Source organism: Drosophila melanogaster, chromosome 2L (assembly GCF_000001215.4).
Source record: "Drosophila melanogaster chromosome 2L".
NCBI classification, from domain to species: domain Eukaryota; kingdom Metazoa; phylum Arthropoda; class Insecta; order Diptera; family Drosophilidae; genus Drosophila; species Drosophila melanogaster.
In genome coordinates this window covers 92,994-114,561 of record NT_033779.5, presented here as the reverse complement: position 1 = coordinate 114,561, position 21,568 = coordinate 92,994, and the positions used below count along the sequence as shown (strand labels likewise).

Sequence of the window (21,568 nt, the reverse complement as noted above, 5' to 3'; positions counted from 1 at the left end):
GTTAAATTCAAATTTTGAATTACTAAAATCTTTACACATTTCTATAAATTACCGAATTTCAGAAAAATAAATATTAATATTGTTGCAAATATCCCATATAGTAGGCGAAACAATACAATAACTAAAAATAAACTGTCATGAAATTTATTGCAATATTCATATGAAAAATGATTTCTTTTAAAGAAAATTGGGTTTCTTGTACACAAATATTTGTAATTTTTTATGGGCGCTGTCTCATTATGTTTTTGTGAAAAACCAGGGTTATGATGACTTTATTTGGTTGTAAAGACATTGCAAATTCTGTTGTTTGTACGATTAAAGTCTTCATTCTGCGCATACCGGTAAAATTATACTTTTCATATTTATCTTTAATATATTTTTGTAAAGGAAAATACATTATCTTATGGTTGGTTACAGAAAATACAAAGACAGAGTGTAATGTACATACAATCGAGTTGTTTAAAACTTTAGGTTTAACATATACAACGCATACAACAAATAGAAATGTTAAAAGAGACAAAAATAAGTTTACAATGGGGACATGAGAATGTTGCATAATTTCTAGGCAACGGATTTAATTGTTTTATACAATTTCCATAGACACCAACATAATTAAGTTGCATGATAATTGAAGGAGGTACTAACTACTGCTTTAATTTTTACTGAACTGACCGACACTATACTATGTATATGCATAACTAAAGCTCATCAATTCTTTTGGAGCTCTCTATTAGGTATATATGCGGGTATTAAGACGACTAAAACTAGTTCCGTGTGAGAAGACTACACACATCAGAATGGTTTAAATTATATAGCGAAGAGCACAGCATAAGTTAGAGAAGAAAGCCCATAAGAGTTGGCAAGCCTATGCCGCCTTCTCCTCTGACTTTAGGCTTTAAAAACGACACTAAAAATTACGTTGGTGCTTGGGTATCTGTTAATTTTGACGCTGATGAATATAAGGATAGCTTCGACCTTTTAGCATATGGTGACTGCGGTTGCAACGCTTCAGCGTCTAGTCAGTTGTCAATCTCCAGAGGCTTGGCCTCCTCCCACGAGAAGCCCGCGCGACCGAAGTGTCCATAAGTGCTTGTTCGCTGGTATATCGGCTGGCGCAGGTTTAGGTCCCTTAAAACAAAAATATAGACAATTGTTATGAAATATTTTTTAGCATCTAGAGTTTGACACTTACTTGACAATCTTGCCGGGCCTGAGGTCAAAGTTTCGACGGATGATATCCAGAAGTTCTTTTTGTGACTTGTGAGAAGTTCCGTAGTCGAACACAGTTATGGAGAGAGGCTCAGCAAGACCTATGGCGTAGGACACTTGGACAAGGCAGCGCTTGCAGAGACCGGCCTTAACCAGTGATTTGGCCACCCAGCGTGCTGCATATGCAGCTGATCTGTCAACCTTGGTGAAGTCCTTGCCAGAGAATGCACCGCCGCCGTGGGCGCCCCAGCCTCCGTAAGTATCTACAATGATTTTTCTTCCTGTAAGCCCAGCGTCACCCATTGGTCCACCGATTACAAAAAGCCCACAAGGATTGATGTGGACAATGGTGTTGGCATCAATGTATTTGGCGGGAATGACTACTTTAACAACTTTCTCCATTACTTCCGAGCGCAGGGTTTCTAACGATATCTTTTCAGAATGCTGCATGGACACTACAATAGTGTGGACACGCTTGGGAACTGCTGATCCCTGATTGAAGAGGTACTCGCAGGTTACTTGTGTTTTGGAATCGGGGCGAGCCCACCAGAACACATCTGAGCGACGCAGCTCAGCAATCTTTTCGTTTAGTTTGTGAGCCAAAACGACGGTTAGGGGCATACATTCCTCGGTTTCGTCGGTGGCATATCCAAACATGATACCCTGCAAAAAGTTTATTTCGCTTCATTAATAATCTCTATCACTAATTAATTAATCATTAATTATTCACTTAAAAGTAACCAAAACCAAAAAGAATCAGTAGCGTTAGATAAATAAAACACATTTGGGTTAGGAAAGGGTAAATCAAGCATGGGTGATAGATTCGGGTATGAATTAATTGTTGCTACTTAGGAGTCAAAAAGTTGTTTACAAAATTATGTTAGTGATGTATATATATGCAGTAGTGTGCCTTAGTTTTGTGTCTGCTATTCTAATTATGGTATCGACTGAAAAGTCAAAAGTTAAATGATATGGATTTGGCAGCTTCAATTAACAAAAAAGACGATCATATGGTTGGTAGGTCGGTTGGAGCAATATTGCAGCGCTATTATGATATAGTGGCAAACAGATGAATTTAAAATTAAATAGCAATAAAGTCGTCATACACTACTTCAATTAGTTACGAAAATATATAAAGGAAACGATAAACAGAAATTATAGAAGTGGCGACAACACCCCTTCCAAAGAGCTTATAAACGCCCTACCACCATGAATATTTTAGTCGCAACTAAATTGCTATCAATAAAAATTAAAAAGATGCGTTGCTCTTCGGAAAGGGCCTTCGATCCCGGCCTGCCGAGACTGCTACTTCTTTACTGCTTCTAAATCACACCTGATCTCCGGCACCGATCTCTTCCTCGGCACGGTTGACATGCACTCCCGCAGCGATCTCAGGCGATTGTTGGTCCAATGCCAACAGCACATTGCACGTTTTGAAATCGAAACCTTTTGTGAATTTCGAAGCGCGATTGCGAAGTGCACAATATCGTTTAAAGTTTGGTATTGGATTGTATCGAGATTGGTTTAATATGAAACGAAAAGAAAGATAAAAGAGAGAAGCGCAGCAATGGTGCACATACACAGGAAAATGTCTGTAAGTAATGTTCATAATATGATTTTAAACACCCTATTATTTTAGATTATAATTATATATATAAAAACGGTTTACAAAAAAATGTATTTTCTACAATCTTCATAAGCACTCTCTTGGTGTTTTTTCTATATACCAAAGTCTGGGAAAACTTTAAGCCTTCTTCCATAGGTCAGACAAGCCGCATGCAAGACTTCTCTTGCTTCCATAAAACGGTAACTAGCGGAATTTTAATGATTACATAAATCTTTCAATGGATTTGGTTGAATGCAATTTATGTGGTTAGAGAACGCCCGCAGTGTAATCCAAATGTGTGATATGTTATGTATTTCAGTCGTTATATATTTGCTTGAGGTGAAATTGTTAAGTTGTCTTCGACCAAATGGTTCGTAGCTGTGGGAAACAAGTCAATTTGATTTTTTTTGGGGCTTAAGAAAAAATAGTTATAGTAATAGTATTCCTATTGCTCATCAGCTTTTAATGACAAAGGCGAAACTCTTGTTGGCCTGTGAGCAAGCCAAGTTAATGTGGGAAAGATACGAATTAAGGGAAACACTTAACAAATGAAACGAAACGAACGAACGCACACACTCCGCATCACTTAGTGCTAGGCGGTAGTAGAAGAACGGAAAGCTTTGCTGTACCTGGTCACCAGCGCCGACGTCTTCTTCTTCGCGGTTGATATGAACGCCGTTGGCAATGTTGGGCGACTGTTGCTCGATGGCTACAAGCAGGTTAAGTGTCTTCCAATCGAAACCTTTTTGATTTTTATTTGATTTTATTGTTATTTAATATTGAGTTGACAGTATTGTTCGTAGGACCGACGTAGGGAACGAATTGTAATACCCGCCCACAAATTGTTTATGTACCTAATAGACACTTACCCTTGGAGGAGTCATCATAACCAATGTGCTGCACTGTCTCACGAACAACCTTCTGGTAGTCGACCACAGCCTTAGACGTGATCTCGCCGCACAGCAGAATCATGCCCGTCTTGGCGACGGTTTCTGTATTAAATATTATGGAATGTGTTAAAAGAAATTTCGGCAACTTTTTCAGGTAATCCAAAAACAGATTTGCCGGTGGTTTGACCTTGTTTTTTTATGTTGGCGCTATCGAATAAGTCAACTTCAAAAAGAATGGCACTCACGGTGATTCTTGATTAATTCTATGAATGAGATTATTTATTGTTGGTCAGCGCACCTTCATTGGCCGAATTTAATATAAATCTGATTTTGGGTCAGAGCAGTCATGTACTCCAGGTTTCATAACACTTACCACACGCCACCTTCGCGTTTGGATCCTGCTTCAGATGGGCATCCAAGATAGCGTCGCTGATTTGGTCGCACATTTTGTCTAAAAAAAATAAGGTAAGCAAGAGGTAAGCCAGAGGTGGGCGAAGAAGGAGGGGAAAGCATTTTTGTCGGGGAGTGGAAGGAGGAACGGGCCAAAATGTTATTCAGTGCGACGGATCAAAATTTGCTGGGCCATGCGGTTTCATTTAATCTGTCTGCTATTGACAGCGAAATTCAATTCCCAGAACAAGAGCATAAGGCGACCGTAGTGTTGTCCAAACACAAAATGATGACATTTGAAGCCGAATCGTCCATGAAATCCTGGGAGTCGGATTCATCTGATACCAGTCGGGTTGCTCGCGCTTGCCTCAAAACTTGGCGCGTAATTGGAGTCCGTCAACATTCGGCTACTTTTCGTAGTAAAGGCGTTATTGAACTCGAACATGCGTCAGCAATAGCAACATAAATTACCAAAACTGTTGACTCATAGAAATGGCGCATGGTATCGATTTCGGCTGGGATAATGATTGCGAGGAAACTAGTTAGGTCAAGGGTTTAAAGTAGCTACTCTGAAATGGGTTTCAGGGTTTCCAATTTCCGGCTAGTCTAATTATCTATTCTAACAAGTCCGTCACTCATTTATTACAAAAAGACAGGCGATATTAATGTCAACCATTTGGGGTGTATTCTTCTGAATGGCACTCGGCGCTTATCATCACGATTGTATAGGGCTAGATTGTCTAGGGCTAGCTTGCCAAGCCGACTTAATTAGCATTATAAAATAAAATAGTATAGAATAGTAAAAGTAATCAATGCGTAGTATAAAAGGTCGCTCGGCTTATCAACAGCTGTTGTCAAACACACTACTATACTGGTCGCCACTGCTGATATAAACAAACTCTGGGAGGGGCGAAAAGATCGAGCTCGAGCAAAACACGTGGTTGGCAATTTCGGTGAAAAAAATAAGCTTTGACAGCGGTCTAGAAAAATGTAAGGTATGTTTGTGTTGGCCGTTGTTTTGATCGCCATCTGCGATCAAATGAACAAGTGCGTGGACAACGTAGAACAACGTAGAGAATACTTGAATTTCGCATCTCCCATGAGCCACAAGCACATGGTGCGCATGACGTAGTCTCTCTGTACACACATACATACATATGTGAGAGCCGCAAACGATAAAGAACCAGTCTATTAATTGCGTCTGCCCATCCAAGCACAAGGTTTAGCCCGCTGTTGTGCGGGGATTTCAAGAGAAGCCAGCTGTTCTCCGTGGTCCCAGCTTTCCGGCTTGGTCACCGGGCGATGCAACAGAGGCACGTTTTACTAGCTCTTCTTCCCGTTCTCAGCCTCTGTTCAAGTCGTGCAAATTGGGTAGAAATCAACAAAGGTATGGACATAATTTCGTCGCCATTTTGTTAGAGTTCAGGCGGTAAGCAGAAGTGAGTAGACGGTGGAGGTGTGGAACTGGGTATACAGGGAAAGGGACTTCAGACAGAAGGGCCTCAGACGCTAGAGAATCAGTTTGGTCAGGTTATGAGAACTGACAGGCAACATCTCTCACCACGCCCGAAGGGGCATTTGAGATTGTTTCTTTTTTTACACTGACACTATCGGTATGATGCAATAGGAGGCGCCGCAGATGCAATGAAGCACTCACCTGGATGACCCTCGCCAACGGACTCGGAAGTGAACAGGAATGTAGCTCCGTCTTCCATGTCATATGAGTTGCCATTGCTGCCGTTGCATCCGTTGGCGCTATGTCCGTTTGTCTTTTGCGGCATGTTGATGGGTAGTTTGTAATATGTAACTCGAAGTTTGAAGGGGCAATGGGGGAGCAGTGCTATAACCCGAGTTCCGGTCGGCTAAATTGTTGGTGGAGCTGGGGGAACAGAGAGAAAGAGAGGCCACATTAGCGGTTGTTAAAAAACGCTTAACGAAATTGATTTTCCGAACTCTTGCAAAACACATCTATTTTCGCATTCGCGAATCTAAGCTATAGGCCGCCTCGAGGCTGTTGGGATTTTCCGGTATTCGCACACTTTTCGTTATAGTTTTTTTTATATAATCGCCCTTCTTTTATGTTTTTATGCTGCGCGTTTGCCACAATCGTCGCTACATACATGAGACGCACGTTGAGCGGGTTCAAAGCTAAACTAGTCGCTAGGTGAGGGCTCGGTGCTGCTAGCTGTTTAAAATGCGTGTTCGACGTTCTAGCTATTAGTTCAACAAATTATACACACTGATTCTGAGTTATACTGGTTCAGCGACGGCAACCAAATCAGCGGCGCAGCCAACACACGTCCTATCTTAGCGACGGTTCTGAAGAAAAAGAGCGCAACTTTTTAATGCCATTCAGAATTTATACCTCCAACGAGAGAGCGGGCTTTTGCTTATCGTCGCAAACGGAGGAGGCGGTTCTCTTCGGCTGACTCGATTATTATTTTGAGACTTATTTGGGCGCTCTTTAGGGAAACTTTCCTAGCGTTCTCGGTACTCTCAAATGATTTTACTTCTTCAGTATCTCCACGTTTTTGGGTTTTAAGCAGCTGTTCCGCCGCCCAGCGTTGCCACCCCGCTCCGGAGTGAACTGTAGTGAATCTAGATCCAGATCCTTTATTTTATACTCACTGTGGTTTTGAACAAAGGATCAGACAAGATATGGATTATAGTCTCGACTAGCTTCCTGCTCAACCTGCGTTCAACTGCGGATGATTTTTACAGACGAATAATATTTATAAATTTTTGTAGACAGCATTTGAGAAGATGAGTCGGCAAGAAATAAGAGCTTATCAGAACAAAACTATGTGCTACCACGGCAGCCACCTATATACCTAATTTTTAAAATCTGTTTAGCATTGCTCTCTCGGCTTCTCTTATGTACAGCAATTGACATATACATATTCGATGATATAGACAATCGCTACACGAAGCGCAATTCGAAGCGAATTTTTAAACGAATGTCTGTATCTGTTGAAACCCTAGCTTTTCCCTAACATGGAGTGACTGCCCTTTTGGAGATGGATCGTTCGACACTATCTTGTCAAGGAAAGTCGTCAATTAGGGTTCTCATACTATTCGAACAATTTGTGCTTTTGAAAAAGTGCTTACGTCATGCCACAGCCAAGAAGACAAACAAGGTCTGCCAAGATCAAGGAGCCTGGTAATCAGTTTTTGCATGTACATTTTTTAAAATTCTAATACCCACTGAATATAACCGAAAACAACAAGCCCCATTATCTTTCAAATAAGGTGTGACCCCACGGGGCCTAAGAAGATCGCGTGTGCCTGAACGAACAGATGCGCAGGGCACATTATTCTTGAGCACAAATGGTGGGTGCTTGCGAACTGTAGATTGTGGCAATGCATTTATTTTACTGATTTATCGTCAGTTATTGTAATAGCCTTAACTAAACAATTTATCACTTTGCCAATAACAAGGTTTTTTATTATTTCACTTTTCTAATACATATATAATTTTCTTTTTGCCGTAAGAAACGTTCTCAATACGTAGACAAAAATATTTAAACTTAAAATGCTCAATTTTCAAGACACTTCACAAGAGCTATCAGCTACAATGACTGGGCAAAAGCCAATTATTTAAATAAATTCATTATATGGTAAAATATACTGCACGCAATTAAGTGCACAATTTTCTTTTGAATATATGAAAGGCACGCGCCAATAAGCCAAAATGATACGGCAACTCTCCCCGATATACGTCAGATAGGGCGATAAACAGATGTTTGTGAAAAAACAAATTGAACAAATAGTGAAAAGTTAAATGCGAGCGTTAATAGCGACCACGTCACGTTTTGTCGGCAAAAATGAGGGTTTGGGTAGCTTATAGTGCAGCTGCACTCTTACTGTTGGTGCACGCGGGTCCGGAAAGCATCAGTGGACAGGAGGTGCCCCAAAGCAAAACATCAAGCAACACCACCACTACAGATAATAGTAGCTCTATCCACACCGTTTCGGATGTCTTCGTCAACAGTCCGCTTGGAAATGTCACGCCCTCGATTTCTGCATCTGGTAATGCAAGCACCACGAAAAGGGGAAACGCATCCACATTGGTCACAGATCCGCCTCTAATCGATTCCCATGCTGTCGAGCAGGAGCACAACTCCTCACTCTCACTGTTTTTCGTCATCTGCGTTATCATGTTGGGCATCCTGCTTATCCACTCTATGCTCCAGACCGGGTTCCAGTACCTGCCAGAAAGCATTGTGGTAGTCTTTCTGGGCGCCTTTATTGGCCTTTCGCTGAACGTTATGTCTGGGCAGAATGGCAGTTGGAAACGTGAAGAGGTCTTCTCGCCCATGGGCTTCTTTCTGGTGCTCCTGCCGCCCATTATATTCGAGTCCGGTTACAATCTGCACAAGGGAAACTTCTTTCAGAACATCGGATCCATACTGGTCTTTGCCATATTCGGTACAACAATTTCTGCACTAGTCATCGGGGCGGGGATTTACCTGCTGGGCCTGGGGGAGGTGGCATTTCGGCAAGTTTAAAATAAATTGTCAATTTCATTCAATAATTTATCCTAAATTTTAGCCTAAGCTTTTCGGAATCCTTTGCCTTCGGTTCTCTCATCTCTGCTGTTGATCCTGTGGCAACAGTGGCAATTTTCCATGCTCTTGACGTAGACCCCATACTCAACATGTTGGTATTCGGCGAAAGCATCCTCAACGACGCCATATCTATTGTGCTGACTGCATCCATAACCCAATCCGCTAACGTCAATGCTGAGGCCAGCACTGGAGAAGCCATGTTCAGCGCGTTGAAGACCTTTTGCGCGATGTTCTTTGCTTCGGCGGGCATTGGAGTCATATTTGCACTAATTTCGGCTCTTCTTCTGAAGCACATCGATTTACGAAAGCATCCATCCCTCGAGTTCGCGATGATGCTAATGTTTACTTACGCACCTTACGTCTTGGCAGAGGGAATACACTTAAGCGGTATATCAATGTTGTTGACTATGACTCTAAAAGCTAAACATTTTTTTCAACTATAGGTATTATGGCTATACTATTTTGCGGAATCGTCATGTCCCACTACACGCATTTCAACCTATCCACTGTAAGTCATATGATATCCCTATTTTATATATTATTAAAACTTTTTTAATCGTAGGTTACCCAAATTACCATGCAGCAGACGATGAGGACACTAGCTTTCATTGCTGAGACCTGCGTGTTTGCTTATCTGGGATTAGCAATCTTTTCTTTTAAACACCAAGTTGAACTATCTTTTGTTATATGGGCCATTGTGCTTTGCTTAATTGGCCGCGCCTGCAATATTTTTCCGCTCGCGTTCTTGGTCAACAAATTTCGCGAGCATAAGATCAATAACAAGATGCAGTTCATTATGTGGTTTTCTGGCCTACGCGGAGCGATTTCCTACGCGCTATCTTTGCACTTGAATCTTGACAGCCAGGAGAAACGACACGTCATCATAACAACAACGTAAGCATATTCCGGATTGTAAAATAATGCTCAGTCATTGAAGAATTAAAATTTCAGATTAATCATTGTGCTATTTACCACGCTAGTGCTGGGGGGCTCCACAATGCCTCTGCTAAAGTACCTTAAGCCAGGAAAAAAACGGCGGGCACGCGGCTCTGGAAGGAATGCCGCTGAGGAGGGAGGTCGACGCAACGGCAGCGGTAGGAAGCGTTCAAAATCTATTTCCCTATCGAAAACTCGCGAATGGGGCCAGGCAATCGACTCTGAACACTTGTCTGAACTCACCGAGGAAGAGGACGTCACCTTTACTCAAGCGCGCGATCGTTTTGGGCGCATGGATCGCAAGTACTTTATTCCGTTTTTTACACGTCGGTTCAATAGTCAGGAATTGCACGAGTGCAAGTCACAGATGGCCGACCTGACTAACAAGTGGTACCAAGCCATTCGAGTGAGTCCATTGGATTCAGATGAATCGGACGAAGAGATAGGACTAGCGGCCAGCACAAGTCAAATTCATTTGACACGGTCGTAGGGATTAAATGGCTGTTGTGGGGGGAGCTCTGTATCCGTTTCGGACTGTGTTGGATAACTTTAGAAGCCAAAGGGAACGATCGTATGTAATGCTTAAGTTCCTCTAGTTAATATTTTTAGAGTTTTTATTTATATAGCGCGGTGATGGTTGTTATCTTGTGTATATTTTTTGTTTACAAATTTTCATTTTGTAAGATCCAAATGCAATGATTCATTCGTATCACTGTAGCTCCTTTATTAATCCGCTTAAAGCAGTATTACATTGCACACGACAGATGGTCTTCAAAATGAAAATTTGGACGTCACAAAAGCACACTACGTCAGTAATTTTAGTTAAAAATATTTATTCATACGAATATATGCTGTATTTGTGATTTTATACATTTTTGAAACCAAATAAATATCTAAGTGTGGTACGTGTAAAAAAATATGGTCATGCCCTGCTTTTTGAAATTCTAATTTATAATTACATATCAATTGATAATATTACCTATTAAAGTAAAATTGGCTACAAAAGGTGTGCGTTTTTGGTTACTTTTACAATTCTTCGTGCGTGGACTCTTCACCGAGCACCGTGGAGTTTGAATCACTGCGGACTGCAAACGAAGTACAAAAATCGTTAGATGTCTTGGGGGAATGTTAAAAGATTATGCTTTTCAAAACGCTCGTGTATATCATAAAAGGAAAGCAATGTTGACATGTCTTTTGACTTATAAAGACTTCATTATTAGTTCCTCCAACTGTTTTGTATCTATTTCGGGTTGGTGGCCGCCTCCTGCCTCCGAGTTGATCCAGTACTCGGAAACAGCAATGTACCCTGCCACTGCCGCCCCAACAATGCAACCCCAGGCAATATGAGTAGAGCTCTGGAAGATGACACAGGTGGCCACGCACATTCCGAAGTAGGTGAGCATTCGCGTAAAGCTTACGTAGTTGCTGCGTTGCTCCGCAGAAATATCTTAAATGATCGGAGGCGCAATACATACAGTGGACAATGCGTTGCTTAAAAGCAAATTTATTAAATTTCTGTCTTACTTACCATGACACTTTCCTTCCTTCAACTCATAGCCATCCGCACACTTCCTGCACATGTCAGGGCCATCACCATCGCATCCATCGCAAGATCGATCACACTCCAGGCAACTAAAGGAGCCCTCATTGTTCACGCAGAACTGCTGTGGTCGGCAAGGGTTTGGACGCTGTTGCTCCAAGCACTCATTAATGTCGACACATCCTGCCTCCGAGTCCATGCTCCAGCCCTTCTTACACTTGCGGCAGCTCTTGGGACCACCTCCCGTGCAGCCTCCTTCCCCACAGGCCGCATGGCACTGTGTACACAGCAATTTCTTTTCGTCACGGAATGATTCGTAGTGCTCCGGTCCACATTCGTTGCAGTTTGGACCCGCATAGCCGGGATCACATTTGCACTTTCCGTTACCCTTTCTAGTTCCGTCTCCTTTGCATTTTCCTGAAATTTGTCATGTGGGTAAAATTAACGAAGACGGCAATCTTAAGTTGACACACTTATGTAAGTTGTGGCCTGTAATACTTGGTTATCATTACTTACCATTTCCATTGCACTCGGTGCAGGTCAGGCAGTCTGGTCCGTAGGTGTTCAGCGGACAGCAGACTGTTAGCTGATCGATGCAAAGCCATGACTGCAGGTCGGGACTCTCTGTTTGTTTGTGGATAAACCAGTCCTCGAGAAGCGCCTCGTGCTCGTTAGCCAGGTTGTGGCAGTGATCCTTGTTTATCACTTCTCCTTCCGAACATAGCTTCTCCTGGATCTCCACTAGCCGTACCTCGCTGTTCTTGTACGAACGCAACTTTTCCTCCTCCCATGCCGTGTCCCCGCCCGCGTGTCCGCGTTTTGTCCTTTCGAGTCCTGCCCTGAAAGAGCTAACAAGCTGGGTACATGCCCTGCAGGGCGGCGGAACAGGCTTTTCGGGAGAATATGACGCCGAAGCAGCGGCTATGAATACTAGCGTTGCGAGCCAACAATACTTGATTCTCATTTTTATTTATTTATTGTCTTTTTAACCGGCAAACTATCTGAGTTTACGTGTAATTAAAGCCGACACTATCGATAAATAAAAACATCGATAGTATACTCGAAAGTTTCGCGAATACCGATAGGTCGCGTTCGATACCATTGCCTCACGGAGCTCACTCTTAGTCAATCTAACAACCGTTAACGACCCATGCGAAATTCGAGGATTATCATTTTCGAATACTTCCCTTTTCTGGTAATCGACAATTAAATTTTGTTGCTGTAGGATACGATTTGTTTCACTCACTTTAACTGCACCTCCTTGTAGCTTGAAACATGTTGCTTTAACTATTTTCGTAAAAGTAAAAAAGTGTAAACTTTATTTTTTTCGCTTTTTAATATTTTGCTTAATCTATTAGATGCATAAAAAAGTTATGCTATTACATTAGCAATTATAGAGATCGATAATTTAAAATGTAAGATTTACTTAAAATAATCCGATACGCTAGACATGAAAGACCAAAAGTATGATAATTTGATTGCAGACTAAGTCGTGTGCAAGAAGTTACCATTTCAAAGGAGTACTTTTGTTGTTGTACGCGTTGGCCCTATTGGATGTATTTAGAAAAGAAATAAAAAATTATATAAGTTAATGTTTACTTTTTGCACTGGTGGTTTTTAATATAGTCATATAGTAAAGTAATATCTATATTAGGCTGGATTCTATAAATATCTAATTAAGCATCTTATGTCTATTATTTAGAGCACTCCGTTGAGGAACAAAATAAGAAAGACATGAGAATTTTAATACATATGTATACACAATGTAACTTTCCTTTTCACTGTATAACAATAAAAACTTACTTGACAACGCCATGATTCTGAACTGATGTAAGAGTAATAAAGGGAGTCAATCGTTCAATGAACCGATCGTTGTTACGTTCCAGTTCTCGTTGGTAATCTTTTTGATCTGAAAGTATTAGATTGCGATTCTTTTTCAAAGCATCAGCACAACGCTTTGAAAACTCGCGAAAGCACAACCGAAGTTTGTTTTGGTGTTTTGTCGGTACAGTTGTTCCGTCGGATAAATTGGAAAGGAACACACTCGCCATTTCCATCGGTCCTTGGTTAACAGTGGTTCCAATACATCCCTGCAGTACCATTTGCAATATTTTGGGGTCTGCTGGCTCTTGATTCGTGGCAGCTGCCAATTCCAATGTTTTTTTTTGAATATCCTAGGCAATAACGTTTAATTTTATTAACTTTTGGGATTTTACAACATAACTTACTTCAATTGCCACTTCAATCGGTTCCAGGACTATTTGCTGTCGGCTAATTACCATAATGCGAGTTTTTACGTATGGAAAGTGATTCGCCGTGGTCAAAATCGTTTTCCGTTTACACTGCTCATTTAGTTCGCCATGTGCCTTTCCATTTTTAGTAAAAGGCGTGGCATATATAAAACGTTCTGCATAAACCAAAAATGTTAAAATTATAATTTTAAATTTCGATTTAAATTATCTGTTTAATTCATATCATACTTATATTGAAATTCCGCTCAAAGTATGTCTCACGATGACGCATTTCATATGTTTCAAAGTAGGGTTCAACATAAGTAATTTGAATGTAAGCCTTATCGGGATCCAAGCTATTAATATCAACGGTATTGGAATCTTTAATGATATGCACAGAGTCCGGTCCGAATCGTTCAGTGTAAAAGTTCTAACGTATGTTGAAACAAAATTGATTAGTTCTATTTTTTCCAATTTGCAATATATACCTGAAGCCGACTAAATATTTCGGGCAACTTCGTCAATGTTGGCTCTTTATAAATGAATTCCTGCTGATCCAAGTCCCCAAATTTTCCGCCATAGAAGCCAACACGAAAGTATGTTCCAAAAACTCTCTTACCCTGTTTATAAATATGTATATATTTTCCGTTGGTAAAATTTACACAATATTGTTACCTGTAGTTGGGATATTCGATTAAATGCCTCCTGCAATTTGCCATGAACTTTGCTTAGCTTTTGAAAATCTCTGTTAGCCTCGCATATGGGTATTAGAATTTTGTACACTTCGTTCATTGCTTCATACATGCCAGCAACTTGAAAAGAATTGGAGGCTTCTTCCAGCAAGGCCTTCAACCCAGTTTCAGTGAAATGATTTCCTAGGCAGATACCATCTTCGCCGGGACTTAGCACATCATCCGATACGGCCGACTCCATTAGTGTGTTGGGAGAAATTCGTTGAAAACTTACAGCTCCAACAGGCAAATGTTTTTGTGACTCCAACATGCTAAGATATTCAGAAACTAAAGAAGCAGCATGTACATAACACATGGCTGCTTCCGTGTGATTTGCTCGCTCGCGGTGTTTTTTAGCCATATTTTCCAACCAAGTCAGTCGTAGATCAGGGTTATTTTGGTATCCCTTGGCAATACGATTCATGAGGTCAAGCAACATTTCTGGGTCTTCCTGATACTCCTTCATTTTAACAGTATCTGACAGGATCATATGCAGATTAAAAAGCAAATCTTGTACTTGTTCAGGAAAAGAAGTATCCTGCAGGTCGGAGTCGGATTCAGCATAAACCAGGACGGTTTTAAGCGCACGGCGTAAGGATTGCTCACTAAAGACCGAACTTGTTCCAACTAGGGAGCTTAAAGACATCGTCACTTGCATCTTAACTCGGGCAAAGTTCTATACGAATAAGTGACCATTAATTTAGTTAAATAAACCTAAACAATAAAATAAAACTTACATTTCCAATTTCAAAATTTTGTCTCATTAGTAAATATAGTGATGCAGCTGCCTGTGATCGTATTCCTGGCAATAGGGACCCACAATGTTTCAGTAAAATTAGACACAAATCCGCACATATATCGGTCTCGTCATCAAATAATAAGTTTGGAAATTTAAAGATTAACGCGCGTTGGGAGGCAAACAAGTTTTGCAGGGCCAAAACAGATTGATTCCGGGACAAAGAATGAAGAAGCACCTTTAGCACAGTTCCAAGAAGATTGTGATAAAGGTTGGCAGCAGCATGAACAATTATTTCAAGGGTATCGAGAAGTACAAGTGCAACTTCAGTTGCCAAAGAGCCTTCGATGAAATGACTTAATTCAAGTTCATGCTCACTTTTTCCCACAGCATCCGCATATTGAGAGCGATATGGCATCTGGTCTTTCCTCCATCGGAATTTTTCTGTTGAATTACGATCTTTTCGACGATTTATTAAATCATAACGTGCTGAATTTGTGCCTCTAATACATTCTTCCAGCTTTTCCTTAACATCAGTAGATCCAGTTTTCCTAAAACTTTGTGTATTCGTTCGTTTAAGGGTGGCCACGTTTTTTTGTCCTGTGTACTCGAAAGTTTTCAAGCAAACGTTAACACCTTGAAGCATTTGGTGCACTCTATGCGGACTTAAATCCATAAGCCAGCGATATAAAACGTTGCGCTCCAAGTTTTTTAGCACCCACAGAAAACACACCAATAAATGGCGGGTATTCTCCGAGCTGAGGGGCAATTTGTTTTTAACTTGTTCATTCAAGTAGGAGTAGGGACGACTTCCCGATATCGCAAATGCCACTTCCGGATTTATGGTTGATGCTGTAATAGTTTGATGTGGCCCTTGATAGTCTTCAAGTTGACCGATTTGCTGCAGACGATCCTGCTCAAGGCCGTGCTGATGCAACTGAGGAATGCAATCCATCACTATAGAAAGTAGCGGTATATATAAAGCAGCCACCCTTGCACGTGCATCAGTTTCGCTATACCGCGCGTCCAAATCGTGAGATGTCATCAGGTTGCGAATACACCTTATTGCTTTTCCATGTAATTGGGGGTTTGGCACCTCCATTACTGCTGCTAAGTCGCTCAGAACAAGTCCGACTAGAAAATGTTGCTGGAGGAATTCTTGACTAAGGTCGGCGTGAAGGGCTCTCTCTAGTGATCCCTTTTAAAAGAAGCCACAAATAAGTAAAAATTAAAGTGTATTGTTTTTTTACTTACGCAAGAAGTTTGGCTGTTGCTCGACGTTGTGCTTGGCGTGGGGCTGCATGGCGCTGTTACCATTGTGTATGAAGTACCAAACGGCAAGTTTAAGGCTACAAAATGCTCATGACTACACACAATTCTCAAAAAGTCTATTTTATAGTTCATTAGATCCGGTATTGAAGCATTTTTAGAAATCAGAACCTTTGTGTACGTTTTGATGAGGCCGAAAACAAATCCCCGATCCATGATGCTTAGTATGTCAAATATAAAAAAGCCTAAACTTGCATTTAATGACTGCGCTAATTTAGGTTCGTTGCTGTGGTAGCCGACCACTTTTGTTGTAACTAAGTGCACCAGGGTGGATAGATCATCATTAAACTGATGTGGAAATCGATGTTTGCGGGGACCATTTAAAGTATTTGAACAATGCAAATGTTCAATCATAGATTTGACAATAAGCTCAAATAAAAACCACGAATTTGACATGGCTAAGTCAGCTGCCTTTCCACTTGCAACAACCCAATGCAAGGCTAATTCTTCGTGAAGCAGCCGCACTTGGACATCCCGTGCAGCCATCGAGTGAAGGACATCTATGGACAGCTCTGAAAGGAAAAAGGTTATATTTAAAGCCTTTACAAAATATGTATTTTACCTTTGCGATCCAAGCTTCGGCCACTTGCTAAAACATTATCATATATGGTGTACGATTCGCTTAATTGCAAGTCTTCTGTTGTGCTGCGACTGCATGTTAGTCGCTGTTTGCTTTGAAAGGGGTGCGGAATTTTACATTGAAAGTGCACATATGTTGATAGCAAACTTTGCCGACCGTATTGGTCATATTGATCGTCGTTAAGTATTGATAACAAAGATGATACCAAACAAAGAACTTCGAAAACCGTAGATCCCAGAGACATTGCTTGTCCACCAACTTTGTGGGTGACAACTAACAATTCGATAAGCTTATCCAAGACTAATGGTAGATGCCTCACTAATGGCTCACGATTTGCATATTCGATATCCAGCAAGCATTTCTTTAATTCTGTTTCTATATTATTCTCGCCAATATGGGAAGGTATATTTCGAGTGTCTAGATATTCGCAAATTAAGAAGAATCGATCGAGGAAAGAATCCAAAGTATGAATTGCGGTGACTGCTTCTACATTAATAGAAAACACGGCTCTGTGATTGTCCAGCCATTTAATTCCAGGCAGGTGAACATTCGGTGGTATAAATGAGTAATTTTCCGGCGGTGATTCTACCATAACAGGAAGATTAAATTCCCCAAACTTAAGTTTTCCATCTTCCAGTAAGGGCAACCATGTGTAGCCGATAGGAGTCTCTACTGACGGCTGCAAGTCCTGTGGTTTCTTTTGACATGAAACATGGTAAATGGTGAACAATAAATGGTGATGCTGCTTTATTGATGCAGGCAGCGCAATTTTTATTTCATCGTAGAATGATGGGCATTTGTTATGATAATTGACAGCTGTAAATGCTTCAGTAGAAAATTTGGGACAAGACGACTTGCCGTAGATGGCATTGACCGCATCTTTTGGCGTTTCTCCAGCCATTAGTTGAACGCGAACGGCAATGTTTCGAGCAGAACCTGCACGCGAAGAAAAATTTAGCTCCTTTGGTGACACAAATAGGAGATTGCGATAGCTATAATGTGGATTGTAAATCGCCGATTGCGGAAATTCTAAGATTTCCTTAACTGGGCGCACATTATCTGCACTTTGAGGGTTTATAGGTGCTAACTCTGGCGTTAATGCATTCTTGGCTTCCTCGACGCAAGGTGATATTTCTAATTTAATAGAACCAGGTATGCATTTGTACTTCTTCATAACTGAGCTCGGTCGTTTTAACTCTGGTAAAATTTTGTACAAATCCTCGTCTTTCATTTTATCTGCCTCTTGTTTAAAGAAGCTTGGTACTGTTATAGTGATAGGACGAAAGTTTTCTACAACGTTTGCAAAATCATCTGGGGACCAGGATCGGTGCTTTTCCTTCCGTTCAAGCGAACCACGTCGTGTAAGTGTTCCGCTCATATCGTTAGCTTTTCGCCTTAGTTGATCAAAGCTACTTGTGGAAGATTTTCGATCTAAGCTATTGGAGCTTGGCGCTGTGCCCAAGCTGCTGCCACAAGCATTTCCAAAGGAATCCCGTTCCGCGGCGCCAGCGTCTTTGCTTTCAAAGTTATCGCCATTAAAAACATTTGTTAGGTAGATTCCTGTCCATGCAAACGGCATTCGGTATTTGCCTAGTCGTTCACAGTAGTCCACAGCGTTGGATTTTACTTTCTCTCGGTATTTATCTTTGTCTTCTTTGAGATACGGCTCGACGGAATTGTTTATGTCACCCTGCAAAACTTTTTCCAGACGAATCACGAGAAATAAATCGTTACTCGGATATGAAATTTCGAATATGGCTGAGTGGCTCTGGGTACTTATGTCGGCGCACTGTACATGACTTGACAACATGCGTTTAAGACTATCTGCGTTCATGTCAAAATAGAAATTTTCAGAAATTTTTTGCCGTTCCTTAGCATCATAAATAGCCATCGATGCAAAAATTGGCTCCACTTCCAGCTCAAGCCGAAGCTGTAGGCAGTTAACCTGAATGCGATGACCCATATGTTCAACTGGAATCTCTGCGAGCAGGCGGCGTTCAATGTTTTCCTCCGCTTCAGATTCCGGATACAGTGAGAAAAGAGCCATTTGTCGATCTTGCTGCCGGCGTGCTTCATTGGATTGATCAATATGCTCCGGAGGTACATTGTCAAGCAAATTGGGTATTAGTGGGTCATTAACCGAACGTCGAAGATCAAAGCTAGCCCAAGAACCACGCGGGGTCAAAGTGTCCGTACAAGAGCTTACTGAAGCCAAACTTGCAATGGATTGTCGAGAACTTGGAGTGCAGCTCTCGCTTTTATAAGCGAACGCCTCTTCAAATGACGAAAAATCCTTGTCGATCTCGAATTCCTGCTGGTACGCAGAGGGACTTATGGTTCCGCGGTCGATACGCTCGCGGATATAGCAAGAACTGGAAAGGTGCCGCTGTGCATATTCAACCACCTTCCATGGGCGCGTATAGCAGTTAACACATTCTTGTACGTGATGGGGCAAATCAGACCTAAAAGAGACTGTAGCTATGTAGCTGTTGTATAAGTTAGGTGCATACATACAAATTCTCATTGGGAACAACGTGATCAACAGTTCTGATTTTTCGGGGAATGATTTTAACAGTTACATCCCCTTGAGGAAAGTCCAATATATGTTTCAAGGGATCCCGGTTGATGATGTTCATATGCTGGGATAGAAATTCTTCGTAATCAAGGGGCTCTGTCGGGGAGATCTATTGAAAAAATGGAATCCTTAACAGAAAAATTGTATATTTTAAACAATAGTGCTCTTACCGAAGAACCACACAATGATGGGTCCATTGCCTTTGATAGATGGCAACCAGAAACATTTTTTCGTACATCCGCAGCCGACTGCCTAGGGATTTACAAATTGATATATGTACATATGTATACAAGCATTAAGGGCGTTTCTTTGTTTAAAATAAACTATTTCCTTTAGTGAAAAACTTACTTGGAAACTTTTTGCACAAACGAGCGCTGGGCACTCGACATTTTGGGAAATTCGTATGCTAAAGTGGTCCAATTCTTTTCTTATTTATTTTATGACAAATAAACCCTGACTTTATATTGGTTTACTTGCAGCGCCGTCGATAACCGTACTCATCGATTAATCTTAACATACCAGAGATGAGCTGGAGGCCCGTATAGATGAACTGGTTCCGATTCTAATATGATTGCATTTTTTCATAGTCTTTATCAAATATTGAATTAGATTAAGTACACGAAGTACATTTTTTCATAGTATTTATCTAACACACAATTATTATTAAAATCGTACTTTATTAAAACTTATCATCCATATGGTGGTTTATTTTGATTTTCTTTAGCTTTTTTTTAACATTTTTTCATAGTCTTTATCAAATATTGAATTAGATTAAGTACACGAAGTACATTTTTTCATAGTATTTATCTAACAGACAATTATTATGAAAAACGTACTTTATTAAAACTTATCATCCATATGGTGGTTTATTTTGATTTTCTTTAGCTTCCGGCCGAACATGTGCCACAAGTTTTCACTTTCACCCACGAGCAACAGCTGCAGTGAGTTTGGCGAGTTTTTTTTTAGATTAACAGCAAGCCCCCGCATTCCGACCGCCTTAGGATGCGCTATGTTTTTACGAGTTGCATACCACATGCATGGAATGGGCTTGATGTCAGTGGGAGGCTGTTTAGAATTTGACGGCGGTAAAATAAGAGAAAGAGATGACGTTAAATAGCTTTTGATTGGCCTATTTGCTGATCAGCCTAACAAAGGTTTACTTTGGGCCAACCAAAAGTTCAGACCAATACTTTTAAATATAAAACCATTAAAGTTAAGAGCACAAAAAAATAATTAATTTGACTGAATAAATTTACCCATTATTTATATAAATGGTAGTGGCGAAGTTGTTAATGAATTCTTTAACTGCATAGTACTTTCGTTTTATCCATTTTTACAATAAATTCTCATGCACTGAACAAACTTGAAAGCTTAAAAACAATTACCAAAACAAAAAAAAAACTATAATGAGCTATTAATCCACATATGAGAGTTGAGATTTTATATACGCTTGTTTTTAATTTATAGGAAACATTATTCTCTAATATAAGATATCATACGTATTAGGTCATGTTCTTTATACTAGTTGTTGTGTTGAAAATACTTTTATTCCAAAAACGAATAACATTTTTCTGAAGTGTAGTGCTCTTCGTTTCTGACCTCATCTGTTTCAACGACAAATTATGACGAACTGTGTGCAATTATTTCCATCCTAATATACATATACGCTCCAACACAGAAGTGCTTTTCCCATAATGGCCAGCTGCGTTGCCGCCAGATTTGTTTATGTCAATTTTACCCCAGGGTTGCGCCTTATTGACCGTTAACGTCTTGGGGCATTTAGAGCCTTTACATAAATATGGGATACGGGCGTATCAACGTATGCATCGTATTATGCCACCTTAATCTCATTCGTTGAGATGATCAATTAATTTATAAAGACTTAAAATTATTTTAAAAACAAACAAATGATAAAATACAATACATAGAACCATGTGCAGCTGCATCACAAAGTTATGTCCCCACAGGCGACGCCGTCTGGGACGCCACCGCTCTTTCGTTTTGAACTTTTGTGCCAGAAACTAAAGACACTTGAGCGACAGATGCCACCATCGCCATACAAACGTTGCCAAAAAGAATCAGCCGCCGGGTACAAAGTACAATTAATGACATTCTGACAAGATGTTGTATAGAGCCTCACGCCGAGATCGCCACTCACTTATATACACACTTTGTATGTATGTACATATATAAGTATTTTATAAATACGTCCCCGAACATCTTAATGAATCGGACCGCAGAGCAGCG

General features: G+C 40.6%; 4 protein-coding genes across 16 annotated transcripts; 1 reads left to right on the top strand and 3 right to left on the bottom strand.

Moving 5' to 3' along the window:
- Positions 1-129: 129 nt before the first annotated feature.
- Positions 130-7,659, bottom strand: Sam-S (S-adenosylmethionine Synthetase). Of its 12 annotated transcripts, none has more exons than NM_205880.1 (8): positions 7,562-7,659; positions 6,724-6,797; positions 5,753-5,974; positions 4,079-4,156; positions 3,685-3,807; positions 2,543-2,655; positions 1,193-1,872; positions 130-1,128 (listed from the first exon to the last, which is right to left on the bottom strand). In NM_205880.1, the coding sequence occupies exons 3-8, from the start codon at positions 5,874-5,876 to the stop codon at positions 1,020-1,022; spliced, it is 1,227 nt and encodes a 408-aa protein (NP_995602.1). In that variant the 5' UTR covers positions 5,877-5,974; positions 6,724-6,797; positions 7,562-7,659; the 3' UTR covers positions 130-1,019. The 12 variants fall into 12 exon arrangements, with proteins under 12 accessions (NP_995602.1, NP_722594.1, NP_524923.1 ...); NM_164361.2 differs by lacking the exon at positions 7,562-7,659 and adding an exon at positions 3,445-3,557 and having other exon boundaries at positions 352-1,128; positions 6,724-6,801; NM_164356.2 differs by lacking the exon at positions 7,562-7,659 and having other exon boundaries at positions 6,724-6,801.
- Positions 7,660-7,829: 170 nt separating this feature from the next.
- Nhe1 (Na[+]/H[+] hydrogen exchanger 1) lies at positions 7,830-10,600 on the top strand. Its single transcript, NM_134647.4, has 5 exons — positions 7,830-8,593; positions 8,647-9,050; positions 9,107-9,171; positions 9,226-9,557; positions 9,615-10,600. The coding sequence occupies exons 1-5, from the start codon at positions 7,920-7,922 to the stop codon at positions 10,087-10,089; spliced, it is 1,950 nt and encodes a 649-aa protein (NP_608491.3). The 5' UTR covers positions 7,830-7,919; the 3' UTR covers positions 10,090-10,600.
- On the bottom strand, positions 10,420-12,182 carry Creld (Cysteine rich with EGF like domains). 2 transcript variants are annotated; one of them, NM_134646.4, is made up of 3 exons: positions 11,656-12,182; positions 11,128-11,556; positions 10,420-11,046 (listed from the first exon to the last, which is right to left on the bottom strand). In NM_134646.4, exons 1-3 carry the CDS (start codon positions 12,101-12,103, stop codon positions 10,799-10,801), a joined length of 1,125 nt encoding a protein of 374 aa, NP_608490.1. In that variant the 5' UTR covers positions 12,104-12,182; the 3' UTR covers positions 10,420-10,798. The 2 variants fall into 2 exon arrangements, with proteins under 2 accessions (NP_608490.1, NP_001259790.1); NM_001272861.1 differs by having other exon boundaries at positions 10,420-10,684.
- Positions 12,183-12,475: 293 nt separating this feature from the next.
- On the bottom strand, positions 12,476-19,823 carry Zir (Zizimin-related). Its single transcript, NM_134645.3, has 12 exons — positions 19,670-19,823; positions 19,492-19,573; positions 19,261-19,430; positions 16,729-19,208; positions 16,092-16,678; positions 14,839-16,035; positions 14,046-14,777; positions 13,859-13,990; positions 13,620-13,800; positions 13,368-13,546; positions 12,943-13,313; positions 12,476-12,686 (listed from the first exon to the last, which is right to left on the bottom strand). The coding sequence occupies exons 1-12, from the start codon at positions 19,708-19,710 to the stop codon at positions 12,644-12,646; spliced, it is 6,195 nt and encodes a 2,064-aa protein (NP_608489.2). The 5' UTR covers positions 19,711-19,823; the 3' UTR covers positions 12,476-12,643.
- Positions 19,824-21,568: the final 1,745 nt, after the last annotated feature.

Bases quoted from the DNA above. Each gene is read 5' to 3' on its own strand.
- Creld (NM_134646.4), bottom strand. From the start codon at position 12,103: ATGAGAATCAAGTATTGTTGGCTCGCAACGCTAGTATTCATAGCCGCT. The intron at 11,557-11,655 runs GTAAGTAATGAT...GACAAATTTCAG, and splicing joins CACCGAGTGCAATGGAAATG to GAAAATGCAAAGGAGACGGA. The intron at 11,047-11,127 runs GTAAGTAAGACA...CGATCATTTAAG, and splicing joins GAAGGAAGGAAAGTGTCATG to ATATTTCTGCGGAGCAACGC.
- Nhe1 (NM_134647.4), top strand. From the start codon at position 7,920: ATGAGGGTTTGGGTAGCTTATAGTGCAGCTGCACTCTTACTGTTGGTG. The intron at 8,594-8,646 runs GCAAGTTTAAAA...CCTAAATTTTAG, and splicing joins CTGGGGGAGGTGGCATTTCG to CCTAAGCTTTTCGGAATCCT. The intron at 9,558-9,614 runs GTAAGCATATTC...TTAAAATTTCAG, and splicing joins CACGTCATCATAACAACAAC to ATTAATCATTGTGCTATTTA.
- Zir (NM_134645.3), bottom strand. From the start codon at position 19,710: ATGTCGAGTGCCCAGCGCTCGTTTGTGCAAAAAGTTTCCAA. The intron at 16,679-16,728 runs GTAAAATACATA...TTTTCCTTTCAG, and splicing joins CCGAAGCTTGGATCGCAAAG to AGCTGTCCATAGATGTCCTT. The intron at 13,314-13,367 runs GTAAGTTATGTT...GTTATTGCCTAG, and splicing joins CGATTGAAGTGGCAATTGAA to GATATTCAAAAAAAAACATT.
- Sam-S (NM_205880.1), bottom strand. From the start codon at position 5,876: ATGCCGCAAAAGACAAACGGACATAGCGCCAACGGATGCAACGGCAGC. The intron at 4,157-5,752 runs GTGAGTGCTTCA...TATTTTTTTTAG, and splicing joins CGTTGGCGAGGGTCATCCAG to ACAAAATGTGCGACCAAATC. The intron at 2,656-3,684 runs GTAAGTGTCTAT...AATTCACAAAAG, and splicing joins TTATGATGACTCCTCCAAGG to GTTTCGATTTCAAAACGTGC.